The 22,735-nt window shown below is 41.5% G+C and overlaps 4 protein-coding genes and 1 non-coding gene across 6 annotated transcripts; 2 read left to right on the top strand and 3 right to left on the bottom strand.

Annotated features, from left to right (window-relative positions):
- Positions 1-145: 145 nt before the first annotated feature.
- On the bottom strand, positions 146-8,050 carry sh3bp1 (SH3-domain binding protein 1). Its single transcript, XM_047031910.1, has 18 exons — positions 7,594-8,050; positions 6,126-6,168; positions 5,898-6,002; positions 5,707-5,783; positions 5,502-5,613; positions 5,218-5,294; positions 4,696-4,783; positions 4,348-4,416; positions 4,158-4,248; positions 3,937-4,073; positions 3,689-3,800; positions 3,434-3,515; positions 3,242-3,322; positions 2,683-2,796; positions 2,373-2,470; positions 1,986-2,148; positions 1,361-1,755; positions 146-753 (listed from the first exon to the last, which is right to left on the bottom strand). The coding sequence occupies exons 1-18, from the start codon at positions 7,641-7,643 to the stop codon at positions 479-481; spliced, it is 2,169 nt and encodes a 722-aa protein (XP_046887866.1). The 5' UTR covers positions 7,644-8,050; the 3' UTR covers positions 146-478.
- Positions 8,051-9,069: 1,019 nt separating this feature from the next.
- On the bottom strand, positions 9,070-12,494 carry pdap1a (pdgfa associated protein 1a). The gene is made up of 6 exons (XM_047031913.1): positions 12,311-12,494; positions 11,575-11,657; positions 11,396-11,467; positions 10,885-11,009; positions 10,572-10,723; positions 9,070-10,435 (listed from the first exon to the last, which is right to left on the bottom strand). The coding sequence occupies exons 1-6, from the start codon at positions 12,321-12,323 to the stop codon at positions 10,404-10,406; spliced, it is 477 nt and encodes a 158-aa protein (XP_046887869.1). The 5' UTR covers positions 12,324-12,494; the 3' UTR covers positions 9,070-10,403.
- A 604-nt stretch (positions 12,495-13,098) lies between these two features.
- On the bottom strand, positions 13,099-14,309 carry cby1 (chibby homolog 1 (Drosophila)). Of its 2 annotated transcripts, XM_047031914.1 has the most exons (5): positions 14,224-14,309; positions 13,993-14,097; positions 13,755-13,860; positions 13,550-13,662; positions 13,099-13,445 (listed from the first exon to the last, which is right to left on the bottom strand). In XM_047031914.1, the coding sequence occupies exons 2-5, from the start codon at positions 14,086-14,088 to the stop codon at positions 13,365-13,367; spliced, it is 396 nt and encodes a 131-aa protein (XP_046887870.1). In that variant the 5' UTR covers positions 14,089-14,097; positions 14,224-14,309; the 3' UTR covers positions 13,099-13,364. The 2 variants fall into 2 exon arrangements, with proteins under 2 accessions (XP_046887870.1, XP_046887871.1); XM_047031915.1 differs by having other exon boundaries at positions 13,993-14,308.
- Positions 14,310-14,742: 433 nt separating this feature from the next.
- trnar-ccu lies at positions 14,743-14,815 on the top strand. Its single transcript has one exon. It is a non-coding gene; the product is annotated as a tRNA-Arg (tRNA).
- A 577-nt stretch (positions 14,816-15,392) lies between these two features.
- plbd1b (phospholipase B domain containing 1b) lies at positions 15,393-22,703 on the top strand. Its single transcript, XM_047032705.1, has 10 exons — positions 15,393-15,622; positions 15,775-15,858; positions 16,020-16,161; positions 16,314-16,460; positions 16,752-16,896; positions 20,461-20,661; positions 21,324-21,464; positions 21,667-21,852; positions 21,924-22,030; positions 22,253-22,703. The coding sequence occupies exons 1-10, from the start codon at positions 15,393-15,395 to the stop codon at positions 22,424-22,426; spliced, it is 1,557 nt and encodes a 518-aa protein (XP_046888661.1). The 3' UTR covers positions 22,427-22,703.
- The last annotated feature ends 32 nt before the right edge of the window (positions 22,704-22,735 follow it).

The following is a 22,735-nucleotide window of genomic DNA, read 5'->3' as shown; positions in this document are numbered from 1 at the left end:
TATAAAAATAAATGTTTGTTATACATTTCTTCTGCATCTTGCATACACCATTAGCACCAGTTTGACACATTAATTAGCAGCTAATGTATATGACAATGATCTAATTTTAGTCTATTATTTTATTCAGAGACTGTTTCCTACCAAGAACAGAAATATGTTTTTATTGTAACCTTTATTGTCCTTATACAACAAAATACATTATAGAAAATACTTATGCTGCAATTAATACATATGTTATTCTAATAATAATATGAAAATACAATAAAAATATGTTTTAGTAGTATCTGATATGCTTTATTTACAAAGTATGATTAGCTCATCTTTTGGATCTTATCAATAAAAGGCCAAATAAATCATAACATGAAATACCTTGTTGTTGCTGTGAAATTACAAAGCATGTTTACAGACCAAGAATCATCATCATTAAGGACAGTGATAGCTACATGCTTTTTTAAGAGATCATATCCATTGGCTTACATTACTGCTGGCTATCCACCAGGGGAGGCAAAGGAGGAGGGACAGATGGAGGTCTGACCCCGGGCCTTTTGATTGTGGCCTTCTTCAGGAGCACGCCCTGGGGCTTGAGTGGGGGATGTGGCTGGGACGGGGGTGGGGCTTTCTGAGGTGCTGGAGATGTCGGGGTCTGGGTCTTTGTGGGCAGCGGAGCTTTCGGTTTGGAATTGGCTGAAAAAGCCACCACTATGTGCTCCTTCCCATGGATTGGTGGCTTGCTCTGAATGAAGGATCTCCTCGCTGTTAGGTGATATATAAACGTAAAAAGAGAGATGAGAGATTGAGGTCTTTCATGTTGAGGGAGCCAACCATACAAAATTCAACAAAACACAACAAAACACAACAAAACACGTAAAACATATAATGGAAATAAAATCCAGAAGTCAATGGTATTGTATGTCGAAGTGTGCTCATGACAGGAACTAAACTAAAGTCTGACTTGGGTTCTTCTCTGCTAAAAGTGGCATTAAAGACCATTTATTTTTAATGGTCATACCAACACTTCCTGTGTGCTGAAATAGGCCAGCTGTTTGTCACTTAATTTGTCAGCTAACTTCTAGTGCACCAAGGAGGTAGTTTCATGTAGCAACAAAGAGCTGCTACACAAGGTCTAGCATTTACCACACGGGACATTTGCAACACAGTTTATTTTTAAAAGGATTGTGGTTTTGTTCATGCTAATAAGGGGTGGTTAAAAAGGGCAAGTATGTCATAGCCCTGCTTATGTAAACTCCCTAGGCCTGCTCCTCTGAGTTTTCACTGTGTGCCAATGTATTTAATTTACACTATAGAGGAATATCTAACAACAGGCCTTAAAGTCTTAGAAAATCCATAGAATTCAACATACGTTTAAAAGGTGAGCCAATTTTCAGCAAAGCTTTAGGGGAGCCTGGTGGATGGAGCCTGGTGGCACCATCTACGAGGTGACCCTCGGAGATGGGTTCCAGCTGACCAGGTTCTGAACTCTGCTTCTGGGTTGGTTTGATGACTGGTACTGGGTCTGGACCTGGAACTGCTGATCCACTGGACAACTGGAATGATTTTGGAAACCATGTTGGGCTAAAGACAGGGGAAGGGTCGAAGACCTGAGTAGGGGTAAGAGCTGGGGATGTGTTCTCTATCAGGGGCGGTGAGGATGGAGTTGGACCAGGAGTTTCAGAGCTAGGGCTCTCCCATGTACTGGTTTTACGACCCACGGAACCAGAAGACTTGATGATAAACAGCATGTCCTGGGACACTAAGCTGAAGAGGATAAAAGTTAGCCAGAGAAATTTACACCATGCTCAAAAACTACAAGGGGAAGAGAATGAGAATTTGAAGTCAAGGATTATGCACACACAAAAGACAGTGGCTGTTAGGACACTCATTATCTGCCACAACAAATGGGTTCCCCCTGTTTGACAAAACTGTTGAAATACTGACTCACTTGACTGTGAAATAATAATTGCGTATTTAGGGATTGCAATAATAACCTGTGTGATTTATTCAAAGGGATATGACAGGAGGAAGAGGAGGAGGCAGTAGAGGATGAAGATGTGGTTCTGGAAATCATGTCTTTCCTGGATTCCAGAGGCTGAGGAATTGATGGGCTCGTATCTGGATTCTCTGAGAGGTCTGGGACCTCAAAGTCCACCCCTGGAAAAGAATTCAGAATACTTACTCACCAATTGAATCTCCATATAACTCACTCATCTGTAAAGAAACAGGCACGTTTTCACACCTATAGTGTATGCATGTTCTAAATGCTAACCAAGCCGGCCACTGATTCTGGCCACTCTGGCCGTAGTTCATGTCATTCATCTCAACTTAGCCATTTAAGGATAGATACTGATGATAGATAATTATAGATAGAGGTGTACCTTCTGAAAAGAGGCTACTGGAGTACTGGATGAGAGGCTCTATAACCATGACAACCTGAACAGATGAGGCCGACGCCATATCCAACAGATCCATCTCCCTGAAAGATGGGGTGGGACAGAAGAGACCACAGAGGCCGTGAAAAAAAGGGCAGCGTACCAGAAAAAGTCAGTTCCTATTTGTACATCCTATGTGGGTTTCCTGAACAGAGAGCCAGCACTACTCACTCCTCAGCGGTTTTACCATTTTAGTTTCAGTTGGTGTATCTGTGGGATGTCAGTAGCCTACAGAGACATTCATATGTCTACCCACCCCTCAGCGCGCGGCCACAGCAGGTTGGGCCCCAGCACAATGGCGATGTTACTGGGGGTCATCTTGTTGACAGCCTGCTGCTCAGAGAGGAGAGACAGGAACTGGATGAGGTACCTGAGAGAGGAAGAGATGGGGTGGTTGCAATAAAGAGAGTGAGAGAGAGAGACAGTGAGAGAGAGAGAGAGAGAGAGAGAGAGAGAGAGAGAGACAGAGAGAGAGAGACAGAGAGAGAGAGAGAGAGAGAGAGAGAGAGAGAGAGAGAGAGAGAGAGAGAGAGAGAGAGAGAGAGAGAGAGAGAGAGAGAGAGAAAAAAGAAAGAAAGAAAGAAAGAAAGAAAGAAAGAAAGAAAGAAAGAAAGAAAGAAAGAAAGAAAGAAAGAGAGAGAAAGAAAGAGAGAGAAAGAAAGTGAGAGAGAGAGAGAGAGAGAGAGAGAGAGAGAGAGAGAGAGAGAGAGAGAGAGAGAGAGAGAAGAAGAAGAAGGAGAAAATGAGTAGTATTTGAGAGAAACGGAAGAGTGAATACCTAGAAGGGTCAAAAAGACAGGGAGAAGGTTACCCACCTGAGGTTGTTGTAGTTCTCTGGTGGGAGCTTCTTCAGCACCAGTCTCAATTGCTCCAGCTTTTGGTTCAGCTCCTTCTCTCTGCAACGACATTGACATTCAAGTCGAATCAAGTTTTTTGTGTAAAAACTGACATTGACTACAATTAAACAAGGGGTTCATTCAGGCATCTGAGGTTATTGTGTTACCCACCCTGCAGCTTCAAACCAATCATTGTACAGATCAGATGTCATCAGGGGTTCGGGTAGTTCTCTGAGGTAGCTCTTCAAAGCTCCTGATGGAAAGTACAGAGAAACACCCTGTGAGAACATCGACACGTTCGGTTTTTGTCACCTCTTATTTCCTCTCAGGATGTGACGGTGTGTACTGCACATGTATATATTTTCTTTCTCTACATTTTCACTCCCTCCACTCCTCCTTTTTATTCCCGCTATGTCCCAGCCTGACCTGCAACAGCATGAGGTTCTGTGTTGAACTCTGTGTGGTCCACCATTCCTCGATCCAGATTGCTCTTCAGTCTCTTAACCACAGAGGCTGCTGCCGTCAGCCGGAACAACCCCTGGGAGAGGAAGGTAGGGGAGGGAGAGAGAAAGTGTAGTCTTGATGACATATTTGAAGATTTACTTGTTCCGATTTAGTTAAATTGAATAGATCATCTGGTAAAGATGCCAAACTAGGATCAGGGTACTGAGTACCTCTTCTCTCATAGCAGAGTGCAGCAGCATATGGACACACTCTTGGATGGGCACAGCAATCTCTCTACCGCTCACAGACAAGTGAGAGAGGAGAGGCTCTCCAAAAACCTTCCCTTTAGACATGCTCATTTGGGGCTCTATCCGAACACATGGACAAACATACGTTATACACATCACACTAACACAAACCAACGGACACTGCAAAAACACACGCTGCTCACCCTTCCGACTGTGGTCTTCCTTCAACTCTGTGATGGTGCGCTCTAAGAACTCATGAGAGCACTTGTGGTGCTCTGCCTGTAGCTCCAACAGCTGATGGAAAAACACAGCCAGAATGTTTAACTAAAGATGTCCTCATTGACAACACGTGGAGCCGGATGATGCCACCTCTTTGGGGTCTAAAACACTCACTCGAAGGAAGTAGTTGGCATAGTCATCCTCCTTAGTATTAAAGTGATAAAGATCTGCAGAGTACTGGTCCTGTAAAGAGATCAAACCATGAGAAACAGTTACAGATTGTTAATTAATTAATTAATTCACTTTCTCACTCATTGATTTTCTTTCTTAATATGTTAATTTACATTTTTGACGTATAAATTGTATTCCTTTATCCGATGCTTTTATCCAAAGCGACAAACAAATAGTCCATATAGAAAGTACAGCAAAAGATCAAGGATCAGAAGTGCTAAGTGATAATTCACTTACTCACTCAATAATTCTTAATTTAAAGTGGATGATGGATGAAGGTGTGAAACTGACCTTGATGTTCTCTAGTTTCCTCCAGGCCTCGTCCACCTCCTCTTTTAGCCCATCCTGCCTGGCCTGGGGGCCTGTACTGGCTTGGGACCTGAACACACACACAGGTTTGTTTTAATATTCTTGTAAGGACTCGCAACACAGTTCCATTCAAAATCCTTTTCCCAAACCCCTGCTTTAAACTTTAAACTTTAACCCTAGCCATGCTCTTAACCCCAAAACATACCATGATCATTGATCATAAACCTAACCCTAGCTCCTAGCCCCAACCCTTAATGTAATACTAACTATAATTATAATTCTAACAATAACCTTGAACCCCCTAAACCCCTTAGAATTAGCACTTGAACTTGTGAGGACCAATAACATGTCCCCCCAAGGTAAAAATTGTCCTGAGTTAATATTCTTGAGGGGATTTCCAAACTCCACAAGAATAAATAAATACACAAACACAGTATACACACACTTTTTGAGAGTGCTTGAATTAATAGTTTTTTAATGAGGAGGGATGTAGCTATCACTCACCTGTTACGTGCATTTTGCCAATCTGTGGTCAATTTAGCAAACTGCTTCTTGTTCTTCAGAATCTCCGGTAGCTCTTCCTAGAGCAGAACACACGAGCCATCAGGTTCATAAATCAGTAGAATCCTACATGATGTTACAGTTCATTTTGATCACCAAGCAGCATTCAAACCCACAAAGGAGAGGTGAATGCAGTGTGTCGATTACAGGTGTTTACACTGTGTGAGTTATGGATGTTGTCATGGGTTCAGCTGTCCATATTATGGTTGTGTGTTTGAGCTCCTTACCTCACTGAGTTTATTGAGGGGCTCCAGAACCTCTTTCTCCAGTTTAATCTCAAAGTCTGCCAACAATTGGGCTAGATTCTGTTCAATGAAGCAGCACATCTCCAGCACCTTCCTGATGGACAAAATACCAGCAAGCGAGTTTGTGCAGAGCAGTTGAGCAAACAAGTGAGGGAATGAGCGAATGATGAGAAAGTGGGTCTCTTACCTAAAAGAGGAATCCCCATCAAAGTCTTTAACGCTTTCAGCCATGGAAATAGAGAGCAACATGAGAGGAAGTTTTTTCTGTGTGTAGAATGAGAAAGAGATTAAACAGTCAAAGACTTCGTATATAGAAGAATATGGTCGGTCAGCATGAGGGTCGAGGTTTAAAGAGCTTAAAGGAAAAGTGAAAGTTACCATGCGTCTCTCCATATCAAGCCCCTGCTGGCTCTGAAGGCAACACTGTAGCTTTTTGTACAGCAGCTGTGCTGCCTTCTTGGCTGGCTCCACCCGTTGCTCCACCTTCCAACCAATCAAATCCACCAATATTAATCAAAAGTCAATGACAATTCTTGATGCTTTTATGATTTAGCACCAAGCAACCAGGTCCAGATATTTTGTGTGAACGTGTAGCCCTGTCCTCACCATGACCAGGTCCTCATGGAGAAGATCAGTAGCATCCTGGGACCTATACACATGGACAGTGGATAAAAAGGAGGTTTTGAGAGAGTTATAATCAACTACAGAAACATTGTTCTTAGTCTGAAGGTAACATGAACGGTTAGGATGCTGGGTCAACAATTATAGAACACGTGCATTACGAGTCCTCATTCACATATACTGTTTTCGGCCAAAGGGACATAATGTACACCGTTGAAGGTTTATTTTGCCACTTTTTTTTCTCTTTCTGTCTCTTTTTAGTAGGATGAGATTAACATCCTTAAAATGAAGGCTGGAGGTTGTGGTTTAGCTATCACACAGGACATACAGTACAAGGAAGAGTGTAGAAAGACAGAGAAAGAGACAGGAGAAACTGAGAGGGCCAGAGTGAGTTTTCTATAACAGCAACAGAAACCAGAGCTATGACATGGCTATGGTAACGTCACATGTTGATCCCCTCAGGTATGCGTCTTCTCTGTCATCTGACCTGACTGGAGAAATTCCCTTTCCTTCAACAACCCACTTCTCGTTTAGCTTTTACTCTCATATCAACATTCATGTTCACCTGCCAAATATTCTCAGCACAGTTCTGCTATATGGAGGAATGTGTTTCTATCATTTCTTAAGAAGTGAACAGGTTGTGTCTACACGATAGAAGCCTACAGCAGTCCTCTGGGTAGTTCCAGGTTGGTGTGTGTTATTGTGTGTGTGCGTATGTGTGTGGGTGGGATTATAAACAGCTAAAAAAACATCTTGGTCAAAGAGGCCTGCAACCATTATATACCCACAGCTTTGCTGCAAAATAAATGCATGAGCACACACACGAAAGGGGGAAAAAACGAGTGCAATGAAGGTAAAATATACATGGGGCTGTCTTAACTCATCGAGAGGGAAGGCAAGTTTACACAGACAGGATGCAGTGTGTACAATGCTCTAGATTTCAAATAACAAGCTACAATATTCCATTATACTAAATGTAATTAAACAACCAAAGACAACATGAAAAATAAATCAACTACATGCGTGACTCCAGTTTTGTATCAGCCCTTTCTGAAAATGGAAGGAGGAAGACTTTTCTAGACTAATCAATCCTTTAAAAATATGTATTAAATTATCTTTCAAGACTCGATCCAAATAAAGAGAATATTAAAGCAGAGAACACTAACAGAAGTAAATATCAAGGGATTTTTCTATGTCATACCTAAGCTGGCATCACAACCAGATCAAGTTTGGTTGCCTTCAGAACCCAGATACCATTGGCTGCTCCTCATCAGATACATTCAAATGAACAATCTGTATACGAAACCAATGGAAATTAGGCTACACTGGCTCAGAGTGATGGATAAAAAAATAAAAAACATTTAAACCATTCCACCCCAAATATGATTCTCAAGTATTCACATTCACAAAAATCCAAACCAACCACACAGCAAATGTTGTTGAAAGTACATACTTCCCCACAGATCCCAAGTGCTTTAGGATGTTGAAAGATTGTTTCAGCATGGTTGAAAAAAAGTAGTCTACACAGCTTTCTTCTGCTCTCCAAACCTTGGTCTGCAGCTCCTCTATGTTCTTATCACAGGGAGTTTAGGTGTGTGTGTGTAGTCTGTGAGAATTGTCCCATATAATATTTCATAGAGCCGGTTCGTTGTTGTACGCTGTGTGCGTGCCGTCTGTTTTCGATCGACCCTGTACACCCAACAGTTTTCGTTCTTGTTTCAGGGCGATCCTCAGAGCTCAACTAACATCAGCCAGGGGAAAGAGGAAGTCACAGATAGATTAGCAATAGTAAAGAGGAAGAGAGGGCTGGTTGGGCTTTCACTCACTATACACAGTTGAAAACTAACAGCAACAAACCCACAAGAGCCTAAAGAATAACATAGGCCTATAACAATTCATGTAGCCTAAAAATGATACCACCTCAACAATGAGACAAGGTCAATGTACAATATATTAGTGTGTAGGGTATCAACTTCCTGAGTTCATCTCTCTTCCGGTACCATAGAAGAGGGCTTCATCTGCTCAATTAATATAAAATGAATGAGATTATTACAGAGGAATGAAAGCAATGAGACTGAAGATGACTGAATTTGCCATATCGTCTAAAAGACAAGAGAAGACTTATTTTCATGATGCTTTGCACATAATGAAGATGATCAGGATGTGAGAGAGAAAAGAGGAAACAGCGTTTATGTATCGGCTGTCTAGATTCATGGCTGCTCATTTGGGGAGTGGGGACATTATAGTGAAATTTTGGCCGTTGCTAAAGTTAGTGCTATATTTACAAATACCGTATCACAATTGCATCTATTCTATAAGTGCTGTTATATTCTACTGTGCATTGTGTCATACACCAACGTTAACGATTTCGTAAATCCCTGGTAGCTTGCCAAGGCTGTCTATCGTTACCAATGTTTAGTGCTGCTGCCTAGTGTTGTAAAGTAGTAGGCACGCACGAAACAATGTTTTAACACTCACAATGAATAATGCAGTCCATGAATAGTTCTGTCCCTCATTTATAGACAATAATAAATACATGCAGCATCCACTCTGCTTTACCTGCTGCGTAGTGTGTAGTTCAGTTAAGGGTAAAATTAAAGGTTAAGTATTTTCGTATTGCGCAATTTCCGCGCCAAACCACGGTTCCGCGTTTAGTCACCAAATCGAGCATAACCCGGACCACATAGAAACTAGCTAAATAAATGCGGATTCTCCAACAAATCTCCGTTGTATTATTTTAAGTCATGTGGTGGGTTGTTAAGAAACGCATCAATCCATTTCGGACATTCTTTATGAAAATAGTAGATTACAACAACTTAAATTAAATGCTTAAAAACCGTCAATGGGGCCCAAGGAAAAAAGCTTTTCACATGGCTCGGGCATGGAAATCGAAAAGAATATTGGAACACAATTATAAGACAATTGTAAATGCGTTTGTTTATCAATGTATTTATTTCTATACAACAAATGAATTCAAATACAAACAAATCAAATTATGTAGACCAATCCTTTCATTCCTGGAGAATTTATTTATAACCATTAAAACACTTCTATTATTTATACTGTGTGTTGTCAAAGAGTAAATGAGAATATTTCGACTACTACCATTAAAAAGAATCAGACCTGGGTCAAATAGTATTTTGAATCCTTCCAAATACCAACCATGCTTGAATTTGACCTGCCCAAAATGGATTCCACTGGTCCCATATTTGGCATCAGGCCAATTAATTCAGGCCTGGGAAGAATATTGCTTTCCCGTTCAAGGCATTTCAGGCTCCACCATCACTCAGCAGCTACAGCCTGGTCATGACAACCAGAGACGTACTGACAGTAAATTGGTAAGTTAACTATCAAAAGGCCACACAAAAATGGTCCCTTATCAAGAGTAAAGACCCCATAGGAAAGAGTAAGAGATGGAGGCCCAGTCATGCATTAGCCTCTACTTTTCTGTGGTTCTTGCATGATCAGCATAGACCCTCTGACTACAATTATGAAAAGTTGGAACCTTTGACAGCCAACTACAAATTGTAAGAACCAGACAGCTCAGTCCACAATGAGTAAACAACAGAATAAAACGTTAAAGGTTGAAACCCAAAGCTGACTGGTGCCACAAACACTGACTCTCTCCATGACTGCCGTGTGGAGCCAAAGGCCTATGAACTGTCTGATTGCAATGAAGACACAGCTGGTAGGGGGCGAAGCCCTGACAGAAAAACTATTGGTAGGTCGATTTCGGGTATAATGTAGATCTTAGTGTTCCTTTCTCTATCCCACACTTCCCAATTCACCTTATTTAAAAAAATAAACAGGTTGAATAGTAGGAATGGCATACCAACCATTTCCTTCTTGTGTGTTGTCTCATTCAATTCCCCTGCTATTCTGAAGTAAACTGTGTTAAAATGTATATAAATCAAAAGAATGAAAACTCCAGCAGCTTTAGAATTTAGAACATTAAGAGTGTAGGGAAGGAGTGAGGAGGGAGAACTCTTACCACCTGGGACTGGGATTCCACTGGGTTCCAAGGAAAGAAGTGCCCCAGGAGAGCCTCCTCCTCCCCATTTCCCTCAACTCCCTGCTCTGCCTCCTTCCAGATACCTGGTCCACCCCTATCCCTCCATCTAGGATGAAGGATAAGCCCAGGAGAACCCCTGAGCTGTAACCCCTTGTTTAGTTCCCACCCCCCAGTACTCCCTCTTCACCCCCCACCCCCCCCCCCCCTTCAACAGAATGAGTCCTGGGACCAGTGCTCCAAGGTAGGGAGGACTAGCGTTTTGACTTGGACTCCTCATCTTTATCTGAAACAGAGGTACAAATGTTTCCAATTAAAATGGTGCAAAGCGGGAGAAAACAAAACAATGCACAACACGGATGGGGTGCTTCATCTGATCGGACACAGTAATCATATCCTTGTGAAGAAAAACCCCCTCACACCTTTCTTGAGATCATCTCTCTTTTTGGCTGCGTCCTCTCTCTGCTTCTTGATTATGGCCAGCCTGGCCAGATCAGCCCGCGCCTGGTCCGTCTTCCCCTCTAAGTGGAGCTTCATGTAACGCTCCTTAGCCTTCTGCTTCTCAATCTCCTCTCTTAGGGAAAGGGGGACAAAAAATCAAAATTGACCATAAAATAAACATGCCATGGCTTTCGTCAGACCATGATGGTGTCTAATCTCACTGTAATCATGGAGTACACGCAACTTTAACCCCAACCCTTAGTTAAAAAAAATGCTAATGTTACATCTACCCACCTTTCTCTGCGAGAAAGCTCTTTGGGTGCATTGACGTCAAGTTCTGTAACCTTCTTATTCTTCTGGGACACACGGTTGGGATTTTCAATCTCAATTAGCCCCTCCACCCCACTTTTCTTCTTGTTCTAGAAAACACCAAATACCACAAATCAGGAATGGATTAAACAGAAGCCATATTGGACACAGGTATATTGTGGAGAAAGCATGTAGAGCAGTGGTTCTCAACCCTGGTCCTCAGGGACCCCCCCGGTCTTGCATGCTTTAGATGTCCCATAGCTCTGCTGAAGTCCGGAAAAAAACCTTCATTTGAATCAGGAATATTACAGCAGGGAAACATCTAAAACATGGAGGACGGGCGTCCCTGATGACCGGGGTCGAAAACCACTGACCTAAAAGATACAACCAGCTTTTACAGTACCGGTTTCCCTTAACCCCAAACAGTTCAGAGAGAAGAAGTATTTAATTGGAAAAGTACAAATAAAGCTCAAGCAGCACCATCGACTTAACTCACTTCACAGTCCTCATCACTGCTACTTTCATCTTCAGATCCTGAGCTTTCTTTTTCTACACCACCGTTTGCCTCCTGTAAAACACAAAAGCAACCTGTTAAAGTGCATGAATGCCTACCCACCATTATTTTGTGTTTTCTTTTGACAATTTGCCACGAATAAAATGTATTTGAATGCTAACCAACTCTCTCTGTGCCTTCATCTGTCGGTCGATCTCCTCGGGGTTGCTGAACTGCTTGCCCCGACCCTTGTGACCCTTTTTTCCTAAATGAACGATGAAGGAGACGCAAATTATGTAGGCGAGCGGCAAGAGATGAGTCACAAGTGACGTTCATTGCAGCATGGTTACACACACAGCTGGCAATGCTAGCAAAAAAGGCAAGCGAGATGTAGCCTAGTTACTTGGCTCGGCCAAATTTATGGCAAACAATCTGATAAACACTTTATTTGACTGCATGTCTTTGTTCAGATAAAACCCCGATACTCCGATATGATTCAGGACAAATGCACATGGTCGCTGTGGCTATAATTGGTTATGAAGTCTAACAGCTAGGCTAGCTTGTAGTCCTAAAGTAGACTAGTACGTACAATTGCTGAGAGTGCGAAGTGTTTCAAGATGTTGCTTGCTGTACGTAGTTGTTACCCAACCGCGCTAGCTTACAGTAGACAACTAGTATTCTAGCAAACAACTAAGCTATAGCTACCAACTCCCTGTCAAGGACGTCAACTGTTTGACACATTCGTAGCATTACTCAAAAATAAAAGCTAGCACTTTGAAAGCTTGAGTTCAAATCTTGTTAGCATGTGTGTGCTACTTTTGGCTAGGTGGCCCTCAGCGTTGGCAAAGTGGCTGGCTAGCTAGCTAGAACAAGTACAAAAGCGAAAACATTGCTTGATTGCTAGCTAATGTTACTCACCGCCTCTTGGCATGTTGAAGAGTATTTGGAAAAACAAATCTTAAAACTGTATGAAACAAATGTTCTGTTTTTTTTACAAGTGAAACAGAAAGTCTGATATTTAGCCAAAAGAAAAGGCCTATGTCGTCTCCTTCCTCCTGCTTCGGATGAGTGTAGGACTAGCTAGGCTACTGTAGCCTGTTAAGCACAATCCTTCACACCCGACGCTTCCTGCGTGAGAGGCGGTGCACTGAGAACTGATGCAATAATCAACCAATGATAGTACGAACCAACTGTAGGCGATTTCCAGACTTGTGAGTTTAATCGTCATCTCAGTTAAAATTATGTCATTCTAACAAGACAAAAATACATACATAATATTATCAGCGACATTTGACGATGTATCTATAATGTACGATGTATGTTTAGTTTTTTTGTATGTGCATTTCACTGCCATACTCAACTTACGTTGATTCAGATCTGCGGCAGATTGGTGCCGCATTGTCACTAGCGATAAAAAAATAAAAAATAAATAAAAAAAATCGATCTGTTGACTACCCTTTTCTAGTAACTAACTTTCTTTATTTGCGTAATGTGTTATCTTAAAATGACAAATTGTCTACTTTTCCTCAGCACCGAAGATAAATGTCAATTCAAAAGAAAAGTTGGTCTTGGGTAGTTGCTGTCAAATTGAGATACTAATTGAAAGGCACAGGAAAACTTTCATCTATAGATTGTAGCAGAGACGTTTGATTCATTTGGAATGAAAGATTGAGGACATTGCAGCAGTTTAAGCCAGAGGCAAACAATCACAGCCAGCTCCTCTTTAATAAAGTATAAAATATAAATATAAAAGACCTCACTCAAACAACAGGGTGAATTACCTAGACACCATTGCATCATCTAAATCTCTTACAATCAATGATGACAGATGAATCAATCAGATGATACTTGCTCCCTACTCCCTACAATTACTCTTCCAACATCGTCATGTTATCAGCCTTCTTCTTCTTGCTTTAGGATCCCTTTTCCCCTGCTTCCTCGTTTGTTGCCATGTATCTCTTGTTCTGAATGGTCATTTTGCCCTACGTTGATGATTCTTCACTTCCTCCAGTTCTTTCTCCATCAGGTGGGATTCTGCTGTTGTTTCTGACAACTTAAAAAAAGAGCAAAGAAGAACCATAACTGCCCTCGATCATCATTGATGTTGAACAGATTAATAATATAATATTAGAGAATTCTAGATGAGTGAGGACTTACCATGTCCAGCAGGAGGTCAATTTTAAGCTTTAGAAGGTTGTTCTCCTCTTCCAGTTGCAGATTCCTCTTCTTTAGCCTCTGAACGTCTTTGCCCGAAACATTGCCCCCGGACTCTGATTATATAATACAAAAACACACACAAAAGAGGAATGAAAGCCAACTGCAGAACTTTATAATGTCTTATCTGTGTAACCCAATCAGATACCTGCAATCCACTGTCCATCTTCAAACTTCAAGCTCTGGCCCCCAATGGTCATTGCAGGTGCTCCGTACTCAAGACCAAGTTCTATTTCCCTCGTTGAGCGGTCCAACTGGGCCCAAAAAGAAGGGACAGGATTTAAACAACTTTCCTCAGCCTTGGAATTACATTTTTACGTAACCTACTGATAGAAAGGAAGCAAATACTTTATTTACATCGCATGTAATGAAAAGAATAGACTTACGGTGTGCAGATTGGAAAGAGAAGCAGATTTGCGAGGAGGAGTCTTCTTCGGGCTGAAGGTATTCCCAAAGAGGGGCATTTTCACCAGCGTTGTCATGTAATGTTGCTTGGACATGAAGTAAACAAGGTATGAGACCAGTCAATTCATCTCAACACTGTTTACTCGCCCTGTGACTACCTGGTGGTATTAATAATAATTAGAGACAATAAAACTACAAGAAACATATTTTACCCTTTAGCATAAATAAAATGGTAAATAACGTTACAGCTCTGTTCAAGAAATCTTCCTTCGGTCAGTTGCGAATGTTAATGTTGGCGAGGGAGGAAGTAGATGTGACCGTTCTATTTTTAGGGAACATCTAGTCTAATAGTTTCTGCTCATAGTTTTTTGTATATTATATTTCATTTTGAAGTATTTTAAGTATATATTGGATACAATTGTACAATTTTATTGTCTGTTTCTTGTTTGAAACTCATTTGGTTTTACTTTTAATCTTCAAAAAAACTTTGCACACCCCTTAAGGATAGCACGAATGGGCTAGCTGTGTAATGGGGACAAACAATCACCATGGTGATGGAGGCACTGCTTGTTCGATTTTGTGAAAATGCGCTTTGTGAACTTTCACATGTGGACACTATTTGTCGTGTTATCCAATAAAATGTCCATAAAATGTCCGAAATTGTAATTTGAGCTCCATGTCCATTGTGATTAGAATTATAAAACATCCAAACCACGCCCATATTACCGGTAGCCCCAGTGGCCTAATGGATAAGGCACTGGCCTCCTAAGCCAGGGATTGTGGGTTCGAGTCCCATCTGGGGTGAATCGTTTTTGTTGCTCAGTTCATAACTGCATTTCTAACTGCACCGTGATGATCCGCACGAAGTGTCTAAGAGGACTTTGCGCTTTTATTTTGTGCTTTTTGGACACTGCATCCGTGACATGTGCAACCTACCGTAAGTAGTTTTCTCAATGAGTACACATCTCTAATTCTAGTCCATGTTCATATTAACATAAAGTAATCAGGATTCAAATGTGTTTGTTTAGTTAAATGCACACTATTTGCCTAAGTAAATGTGCATGGACCCCTTGGCTGTCTCAGGCGTGATCGAGCACATTTGATTGACAAGAATATAGTTCCAAATGTTCCAAAATATAGCTCATTGGTTTTTTTTACCATCCCATTTGTCTGTTGGTATTTATTTTGATTTGATTATGACAACCGATGAAATGTCGGCTAATGTCATCCCGAATTTTCCCATCGTACTGCTTGAAATTAATAAACTGACAAAGTCTAAATTAATACAAAAGACAAGACAGCACTTGCATAGATTTCCTCATGATCGGTGTTATTATGCATATTACATAATGTGTGTAATCCAGCCCTGTCTCTCCTCCTTATGGCAGAACTCCAAGAGGCCTCTTTGTATTGGGACTCTGTCCAGAAGAGTGTGATCCTAAAGGATGGGGTGATGGAGAGGGAGGGGGACGCTTACGGATACTACAATGACACGCTGTTTCTGACCGGCTGGGGGGTACTGGAAATCCGCGCTGGGTACGGGGAGACCTCGGAGAACGACGAGATTACCTGCTTCCTTGCAGGGTACCTGGAGGGATTCCTAACAGCGGAGTAAGTGTCTGTGGTCTAGATTCAAAAAATCATGTTGATCTTTCATCTAATCTAAATTAATCTTGAGTTAATAATAGTCCTCTGTTGTTTTTAGAGCTAATGATGTTTAATTATGTTGAGACAATGGTAATGATTTTATCCCCTTTTATCAGGCAGATGTTCAGTCACTACTCCAATATGTATCCCCAGCTCATCAAGGACCACAATGTTTTGGACCCCTTAAAAAACTTTCTAAGGCATGCCTCTTCACAACATTCTACTTTATCATTTGATTGTTTTAGGAATATCCAGTTTAAATTAAATGTCAATATTCCTAGGTGGGGAACAGATTATGAGACAGTTATATAAGAAGTTTGGATGCTTTATCAGGCTTTGATGCATTGCCTTGCATCTGCAGTGATCAGGACTTGTGGACCAGGGAGCAGGTGAGGAAAAGAAAAAACAGTGACCCCTTGTGGCAGCATGCAGGATTGATCCTGGCTCAACTGGATGGACTACAGGCGGGTGCTGCACACTGGGCAAAGAGTAGACAGAAAGAGGTGAGAGACAATGATAAGAGAGAGAGAAAAATTGTTGCTGAAAAGTTAAATGCTTTCTTTTGTCCCAAGAGCCTTTAACTGGGTTCTTAACTGGGTTCCAGCATCCTGACTAACCCTCAGTGGCTCCTCCATCTCCTCTCTCCCCCCACCAGCCCCTGTCAAAGTTTGCTGTCCAGTTTTTGAATGGGGTTGGAGACCTGTTGGACCTCATCCCAGCCCTGGCACCACGCACCAACAGTTCTGCTGGCCAGGGCCCCTTCAGGATGCCAGGCATGGGCCACTGCTCTGCTCTCATAAAGGTCAGGGGTCAAACCCATTTGGCTCCAGGGTCTGCCCTGGTGAGGGCAGTCTACTAGACCAGTAGAGTCCATGAATGTTAAGGGGAGGTGGGGTGGTATTCTCATGTAAAAGAGATGATGTATAAGTCAAGTGTTTCATCCATGTTCCTTTCTTTCTTTCCTTCTTTTTAAATCTCCCTTCCTCTCATCCTTCCATTCCATTTTCCTTTCCTCCTTTCCTCTGTTGATCACTCCCATCCTCCATTTCCTTATTCTTTCCTTGTTTCTGCCTTTCGTCATTTCTTGTGCCAGGTGCTGCCAGGTTTTGAGAACCTTCTGTTTGCCCACTCCAGCTGGTACACTTATGCTGCCACCCTGCGCATATACAAACACTGGGACTTCAGGCTGGCAGATAAACACACAGCTACAGGAAGGATGTCTTTCAGCAGCTACCCAGGTACAGGAACAGCAGTAGCTCAACAAACAAAGTCATAATGGGTTTGCATAATAATGATAGTGGAAACAACAACAGTTGTCTTCTAATGACAACAATACTAAGTCTCAAGGCTCCAGGCTGCATTCATAAGCTCAGGTGGGGCTCTTTGGCACCCTTACCTAACTGCTGATTGTGACACTTTGTTTTTCTATGTGACCTTGGGAGCAGAGCACCATACAAAGTTGCGCCCCAATTTATATTTGATGCCATATATGAATAAACATCCAACATTGATTCATGGTAAATGACAGGTCTGAACCAATATATAGTGTTAGAAGTTAAATTGAAACCTCTGCAATTAAATAATAGCAACATTTGTATCTCAACATATCTGGTGGTTGAATCAAATTAGATGTGAATCCTTCTTGCTTAATCCACTCTTTATAAGTATCCAATCTTGAAATTGATAAATGTACTGCAGGTTTGCCCGAATGTGCTGTATGGATTAGGTGTAATCCTAAACTCAAAAGCACTTTCAAAGAAGATAACTATGGAAGCAAATCGTGACCAAAATTCAAATGAAAATGCATTTCCAGAAATGCATTTTCATTTTAAGAATGTGGCTGCATTATTTGACTCATAAATCAAATTAGTATTCAATCATCCTATTTGCATTTTCATTTTCTTCTTTAAGACTGCTCATTCTTTCCCTTAATTAAAATGAAAACGAAAAAGACATTTGAAATTTAATTTTCAAAATATGCCCCAGCAAATAGATACCAAAATTCAATTTGAAATGTAAAATTTGAAAATGAAAATGCATTTCCAGAAATGCATTTTCATTTTAAGAACGTGGCTGCAAAATCAATTTGAAATGTAAAATTTGAAAATGAAAATGCATTTCCAGAAATGCATTTTCATTTTAAGAACGTGGCTGCAAAATCGTGACCACAATTCAAATTCAAATGCATTTCCAGAAATGCATTTTCATTTTCAAGAACGTGGCTGCAAAATCGTGACCACAATTCAAATTCAAATGCATTTTCAGAAATGCATGTTCATTTTAAGAACGTGGCTGCAAAATCGTGACCACAATTCAAATTCAAATGTATTTCCAGAAATGCATTTTCATTTTAAGAATGTGGCTGCATTATTTGACTCATAAATCAAATTAGTACTGATTAGTACTGAGCGGACATTGCATTTTCATTTTCATGTTCTGCCCGCAAAGAACTGCCCATAATTCGAAAACGAAAATGCATTCTGAGCGGCGCAGTAGAGTGACGTCAGTAGCCGCTCTTCTTCAGCTCCCTGCTGACCGAGCTACCCATCTTGTTCGGTAGGGGGCGGTGTGCACATACGCATTGCATTACATGGCAAATGTGCCGGGAAATTGATTGAATTGCCGGGTCTTTAGAGGACGCATCACAGATCATGGCGCTCCCTCAAATTGTGCAGACACTGATAGAATTAGCTGAGCTGGTAGAAACTAATAATATATCTGAGTCTGATGCCCGTGACCGAGTAGAACAAGTCACAGAGAGCTTGGCTGCATACTCTGCCGTCACAGACGTACACATTAATGAGGTTGCCATAGTAAACCTCTCTTCAGTCCTGGAACGGCTGGATGCTGTGGAGCCTCAAATGGGACGGGGACGACCAACCATCCACATCCCGTTCGAGTCCATCGAAAACTATTTATTAAATGGTTTAAAAATAAAGGACATAGCGGAGCTGTTGTCGGCCACCAGACCATCCGTCGGAGGATCCAAAGCAACGGATTTATGGAGCTAGAAAGCTGACAAAAGTATCTGAATTTGAATATGAAAGATCTGAAATATTTGTGTGTCGAATTTCATAAAACTGAAATATATTGCTGTTGAATATATAATATCTGAATTATTTGTATGCCAAATTTAATACAACTGAATTATTTTGATCCAAAAATAAAACATTCTAAAATTCAGATTGCAGGAATTCAGATTCATGAAATTCAGATTGCGGAAATTCAAATTCAGATTGCGGAAATTCAGATTTTGTCTGAACCAGGCCAAAGGTGAAACAGCTTGCTTTCACAGGAAAAAGTAGACCATTTAATAAATAGTTTTCGATGGACTCGAACGGGATGTGGATGGTTGGTCGTCCCCGTCCCATTTGAGGCTCCACCACAGCATCCAGCCGTTCCAGGACTGAAGAGAGGTTTACTATGGCAACCTCATTAATGTGTACGTCTGTGACGGCAGAGTATGCAGCCAAGCTCTCTGTGACTTGTTCTACTCGGTCACGGGCATCAGACTCAGATATATTATTAGTTTCTACCAGCTCAGCTAATTCTATCAGTGTCTGCACAATTTGAGGGAGCGCCATGATCTGTGATGCGTCCTCTAAAGACCCGGCAATTCAATCAATTTCCCGGCACATTTGTCATGTAATGCAATGCGTATGTGCACACCGCCCCCTACCGAACAAGATGGGTAGCTCGTCAGCAGGGAGCTGAAGAAGAGCGGCTACTGACGTCACTCTACTGCGCCGCTCAGAATGCATTTTCGTTTTCGAATTATGGGCAGTTCTTTGCGGGCAGAACATGAAAATGAAAATGCAATGTCCGCTCAGTACTAATCAGTACTAATTTGATTTATGAGTCAAATAATGCAGCCACATTCTTAAAATGAAAATGCATTTCTGGAAATACATTTGAATTTGAATTGTGGTCACGATTTTGCAGCCACGTTCTTAAAATGAAAATGCATTTCTGGAAATGCATTTGAATTTGAATTGTGGTCACGATTTTGCAGCCACGTTCTTGAAAATGAAAATGCAATTCTGGAAATGCATTTGAATTTGAATTGTGGTCACGATTTTGCAGCCACGTTCTTAAAATGAAAATGCATTTCTGGAAATGCATTTTCATTTTCAAATTTTACATTTCAAATTGAATTTTGGTATCTATTTGCTGGGGCATATTTTGAAAATTAAATTTCAAATGTCTTTTTCGTTTTCATTTTAATTAAGGGAAAGAATGAGCAGTCTTAAAGAAGAAAATGAAAATGCAAATAGGATGATTGAATACTAATTTGATTTATGAGTCAAATAATGCAGCCACATTCTTAAAATGAAAATGCATTTCTGGAAATGCATTTTCATTTGAATTTTGGTCACGATTTGCTTCCATAGATAACTCCACAGGATTAGTATTAAATCTGACTCTGAGAACCAAAAACACTGTGTTTTGTGGTTGCCCAGTTCTTGATTGACAGTGGATGGTATGTTGTTATTAAAGATTTGCCAACATCCATTACCACCCAAAAAAATCCTCTTAGGGGCCCAGTACCATTAAACAAAAGTGGCTTGAAATGCTATTTTTAGAGCTAAGCAGACAGGGTTATCTCTTCGTGCAGAACTTGCTACATTAAAATAGTTTAACTACAGCGCTTCAAGAGAGTTTATATCAACCCCCCAGCTCCTGTTGTGCTCTACTTACTGAGAGCGTAAGGGTGTTGTGTTTAATGATTGGGGTCAGGAGGTGTCCTGACTAAGCCAAAATACAGCTTGAAGTCTTCCCACTCTCCATCTCCTCCCTCTCAGGTTGTCTGATGTCATTGGATGACTTCTACCTCCTGGGCAGTGGTCTGCTGATGACACAAACCACCAACAGTGTGTTCAACACCTCTCTGTTCCGCCGGGTTACCTCACATAGCCTATTGGCGTGGCAGAGGGTGAGGCTAGCTCACGCCTTGGCAAACACAGGGAAGCAATGGGCACGGATCTTCTCCAGGTACAACTCAGGTGAGGACTGGCGTGCGTGTATGGCTGGCTGGGAATACAATACTGTATGTATGATATAATAATAATATAATGTGCCCTACACTACAACAGCACACTTTGAACCATCTCTATGGAAGGATTGGCAGTGTAAACGGATCTATAACAAAGCTTCAACCAGCTCACTTCATCCGTATAACATAACAGATCATATTAGCTGTGCTCTCTCAGAGTGTTAACAAGCTCAGTCTGTGAAGAGACAGCGTGTTGCTAAGGAGGAACGACACAGTGTGTTCCAGCTAAGAGGGAGATGCAGACTGTCAGTGCCTCCCAGGATCCTGCTATTTGCTGTTTATGACTGGGTGCAGCAGGGACAGGCTGGGAGCATGATGGTGTTGTCATGCCGAATGTTCCTGTGTGGTCAATGGTTTTCTATTTTGGCATCCAGACGACATTTATTTTGAGTCATACAAACCATATGAATAAAATAATGACATGAAATTGGTTGTTATTCTCATATGTGCAATAGTCTTCTTAGTACCCCCGTTCTCTGATCGAAAGCATTGATTGTTAAAGTTCCTTTTAGTAACCCAGAACAACCAGTATGCTACTCCAAATAAACCCCTTATAGATTGCCCAACCTTCCTGGTAGAATCCTATGACAATGTGTCCATGTTTCCTTGTAGGAACCTATAACAGCCAGTACATGGTGTTGGACCTGAAGCAGGTCTCATTAGGTCGGAGTATCAGTGAAGGTGCTCTGATGGTGGTGGAACAAATCCCTGGACTGGTGCTGCACTCTGACCAATCCCAGGCCCTGAGGCTAGGTACAGCTGGAGATTGAGCTAGACACATAACTGCATGCAAAATGTAAACTAATCTAGATTAACAAAATAATTAACTTAATTTTAATATTGTGTATGTCATTAAAAGCATGTTCTTCATAATGTTTATTATTTTAACTGTCAATGAATGAGTACATAAATTGCATAACATGTATTCATGGAAAGAACTTCTCCTCTCTGATAGGTTATTGGCCGTCCTATAACGTGCCATTCCATACGGACATCTACACCCTGAGTGGCTACGGAGTGATGAAGCAAAGACATGGAGAGGAGTTTTCTTATGACCTCAATTCACGAGCTAAGATCTTTAGAAGAGACCAGGGCAGAGTCACCAGCCTCACCTCCCTCAAACGCATCATGAGATACAACAGTAGGTGTTACCGGGTTGGGATGGTGGTGTGTGTGAGTGTGTGACTCGGGGATTGTGACATATCATTTCAGACTACAAGAGGGACCCATACTCCAAGCGACATCCCTGTAAAACCATATGTTGCCGTAACGACCTGAGGCTGAAAATACCATGTCCTGGAGGTTGCTATGACACCAAGGTCAGAGTTCCAGTTTAAGAAATTTGTTCATGAAACAATTTTTACCTCTGTGACATTTTTTTTTTTTTACCAGTCCTGACACTACATGTCCTGTCCTGTATTGTCCTGAGAGGGTCCCTGAAATTCTCATTGGAATCAGTGTTTTGTTCCGCATGGCAGGTGGGAATGCCATAATACTAACAAGAACCTGCTTTTCCTATTCTCCTCTCCTCCTCCTTTCAGGTGACAGACTACCAGATGGCTCGTCAGTTGGCAGCGGAGGCGGTGAATGGTCCAACCACTCAGGGGGGTCTACCCCCCTTCTCCTGGTCGCGCTTCAACCTCACTGTGCACCAGGGCCTGCCAGACACGTATAACTACAGCTTTGTTAGCCTACAACCCTCCCTACACCCCTAGTCTATACCACACTCCTAACCTTCCAAGGATAGACATCTACCTCTGAATCCCCACCACACACTACTGTTCCCTACGACACAGCCCTACTACATCCTAGACTTCATGACCACTGGGTCCCCCTTACACCAAGCCAGGATCCATACACTGAACAAAGGGTACATTCTATAACCATCTACAAAACAGAAGAACCAATTGAATGGGTTCTACATGTAATGTTTTTTTCTCCTACCTTGTTTTAAGACTATAGAGACCACCTACAACTATGTTGGTTCATTGTGACCATCCTTAATATTAACACAAAATACTCTG

This window comes from Hypomesus transpacificus, chromosome 13 (assembly GCF_021917145.1).
Source record: "Hypomesus transpacificus isolate Combined female chromosome 13, fHypTra1, whole genome shotgun sequence".
NCBI classification, from domain to species: Eukaryota; Metazoa; Chordata; class Actinopteri; order Osmeriformes; family Osmeridae; genus Hypomesus; species Hypomesus transpacificus.
This window is presented reverse-complemented; position numbering and strand designations above follow the sequence as displayed.

Excerpts from the sequence above, each read along its gene's own strand:
- sh3bp1 (XM_047031910.1), bottom strand. The coding sequence starts at position 7,643 with ATGCTGAAACAATCTTTCAACATCCTAAAGCACTTGGGATCTGTGGGG. Across the intron at positions 3,801-3,936 it reads ACTCTGCTATGAGAGAAGAG|GGGTTGTTCCGGCTGACGGC; the intron begins GTACTCAGTACC and ends TTCCTCTCCCAG. Across the intron at positions 3,323-3,433 it reads GATTGGTTTGAAGCTGCAGG|AGAGAAGGAGCTGAACCAAA; the intron begins GTGGGTAACACA and ends ATGTCGTTGCAG.
- pdap1a (XM_047031913.1), bottom strand. Across the intron at positions 11,468-11,574 it reads TGAAGGCACAGAGAGAGTTG|GAGGCAAACGGTGGTGTAGA; the intron begins GTTAGCATTCAA and ends TGTGTTTTACAG. Across the intron at positions 10,436-10,571 it reads GAGAGATGATCTCAAGAAAG|ATAAAGATGAGGAGTCCAAG; the intron begins GTGTGAGGGGGT and ends CCTCTGTTTCAG.
- cby1 (XM_047031915.1), bottom strand. The coding sequence starts at position 14,106 with ATGTCCAAGCAACATTACATGACAACGCTGGTGAAAATGCCCCTCTTT. Across the intron at positions 13,861-13,992 it reads CTCTTTCCAATCTGCACACC|TTGGACCGCTCAACGAGGGA; the intron begins GTAAGTCTATTC and ends TTTTGGGCCCAG. Across the intron at positions 13,446-13,549 it reads TTGACCTCCTGCTGGACATG|TTGTCAGAAACAACAGCAGA; the intron begins GTAAGTCCTCAC and ends TCTTTTTTTAAG.
- plbd1b (XM_047032705.1), top strand. The coding sequence starts at position 15,393 with ATGGCAGAACTCCAAGAGGCCTCTTTGTATTGGGACTCTGTCCAGAAG. Across the intron at positions 15,859-16,019 it reads CCCTTAAAAAACTTTCTAAG|TGATCAGGACTTGTGGACCA; the intron begins GCATGCCTCTTC and ends TTGCATCTGCAG. Across the intron at positions 16,162-16,313 it reads CAAAGAGTAGACAGAAAGAG|CCCCTGTCAAAGTTTGCTGT; the intron begins GTGAGAGACAAT and ends TCCCCCCACCAG.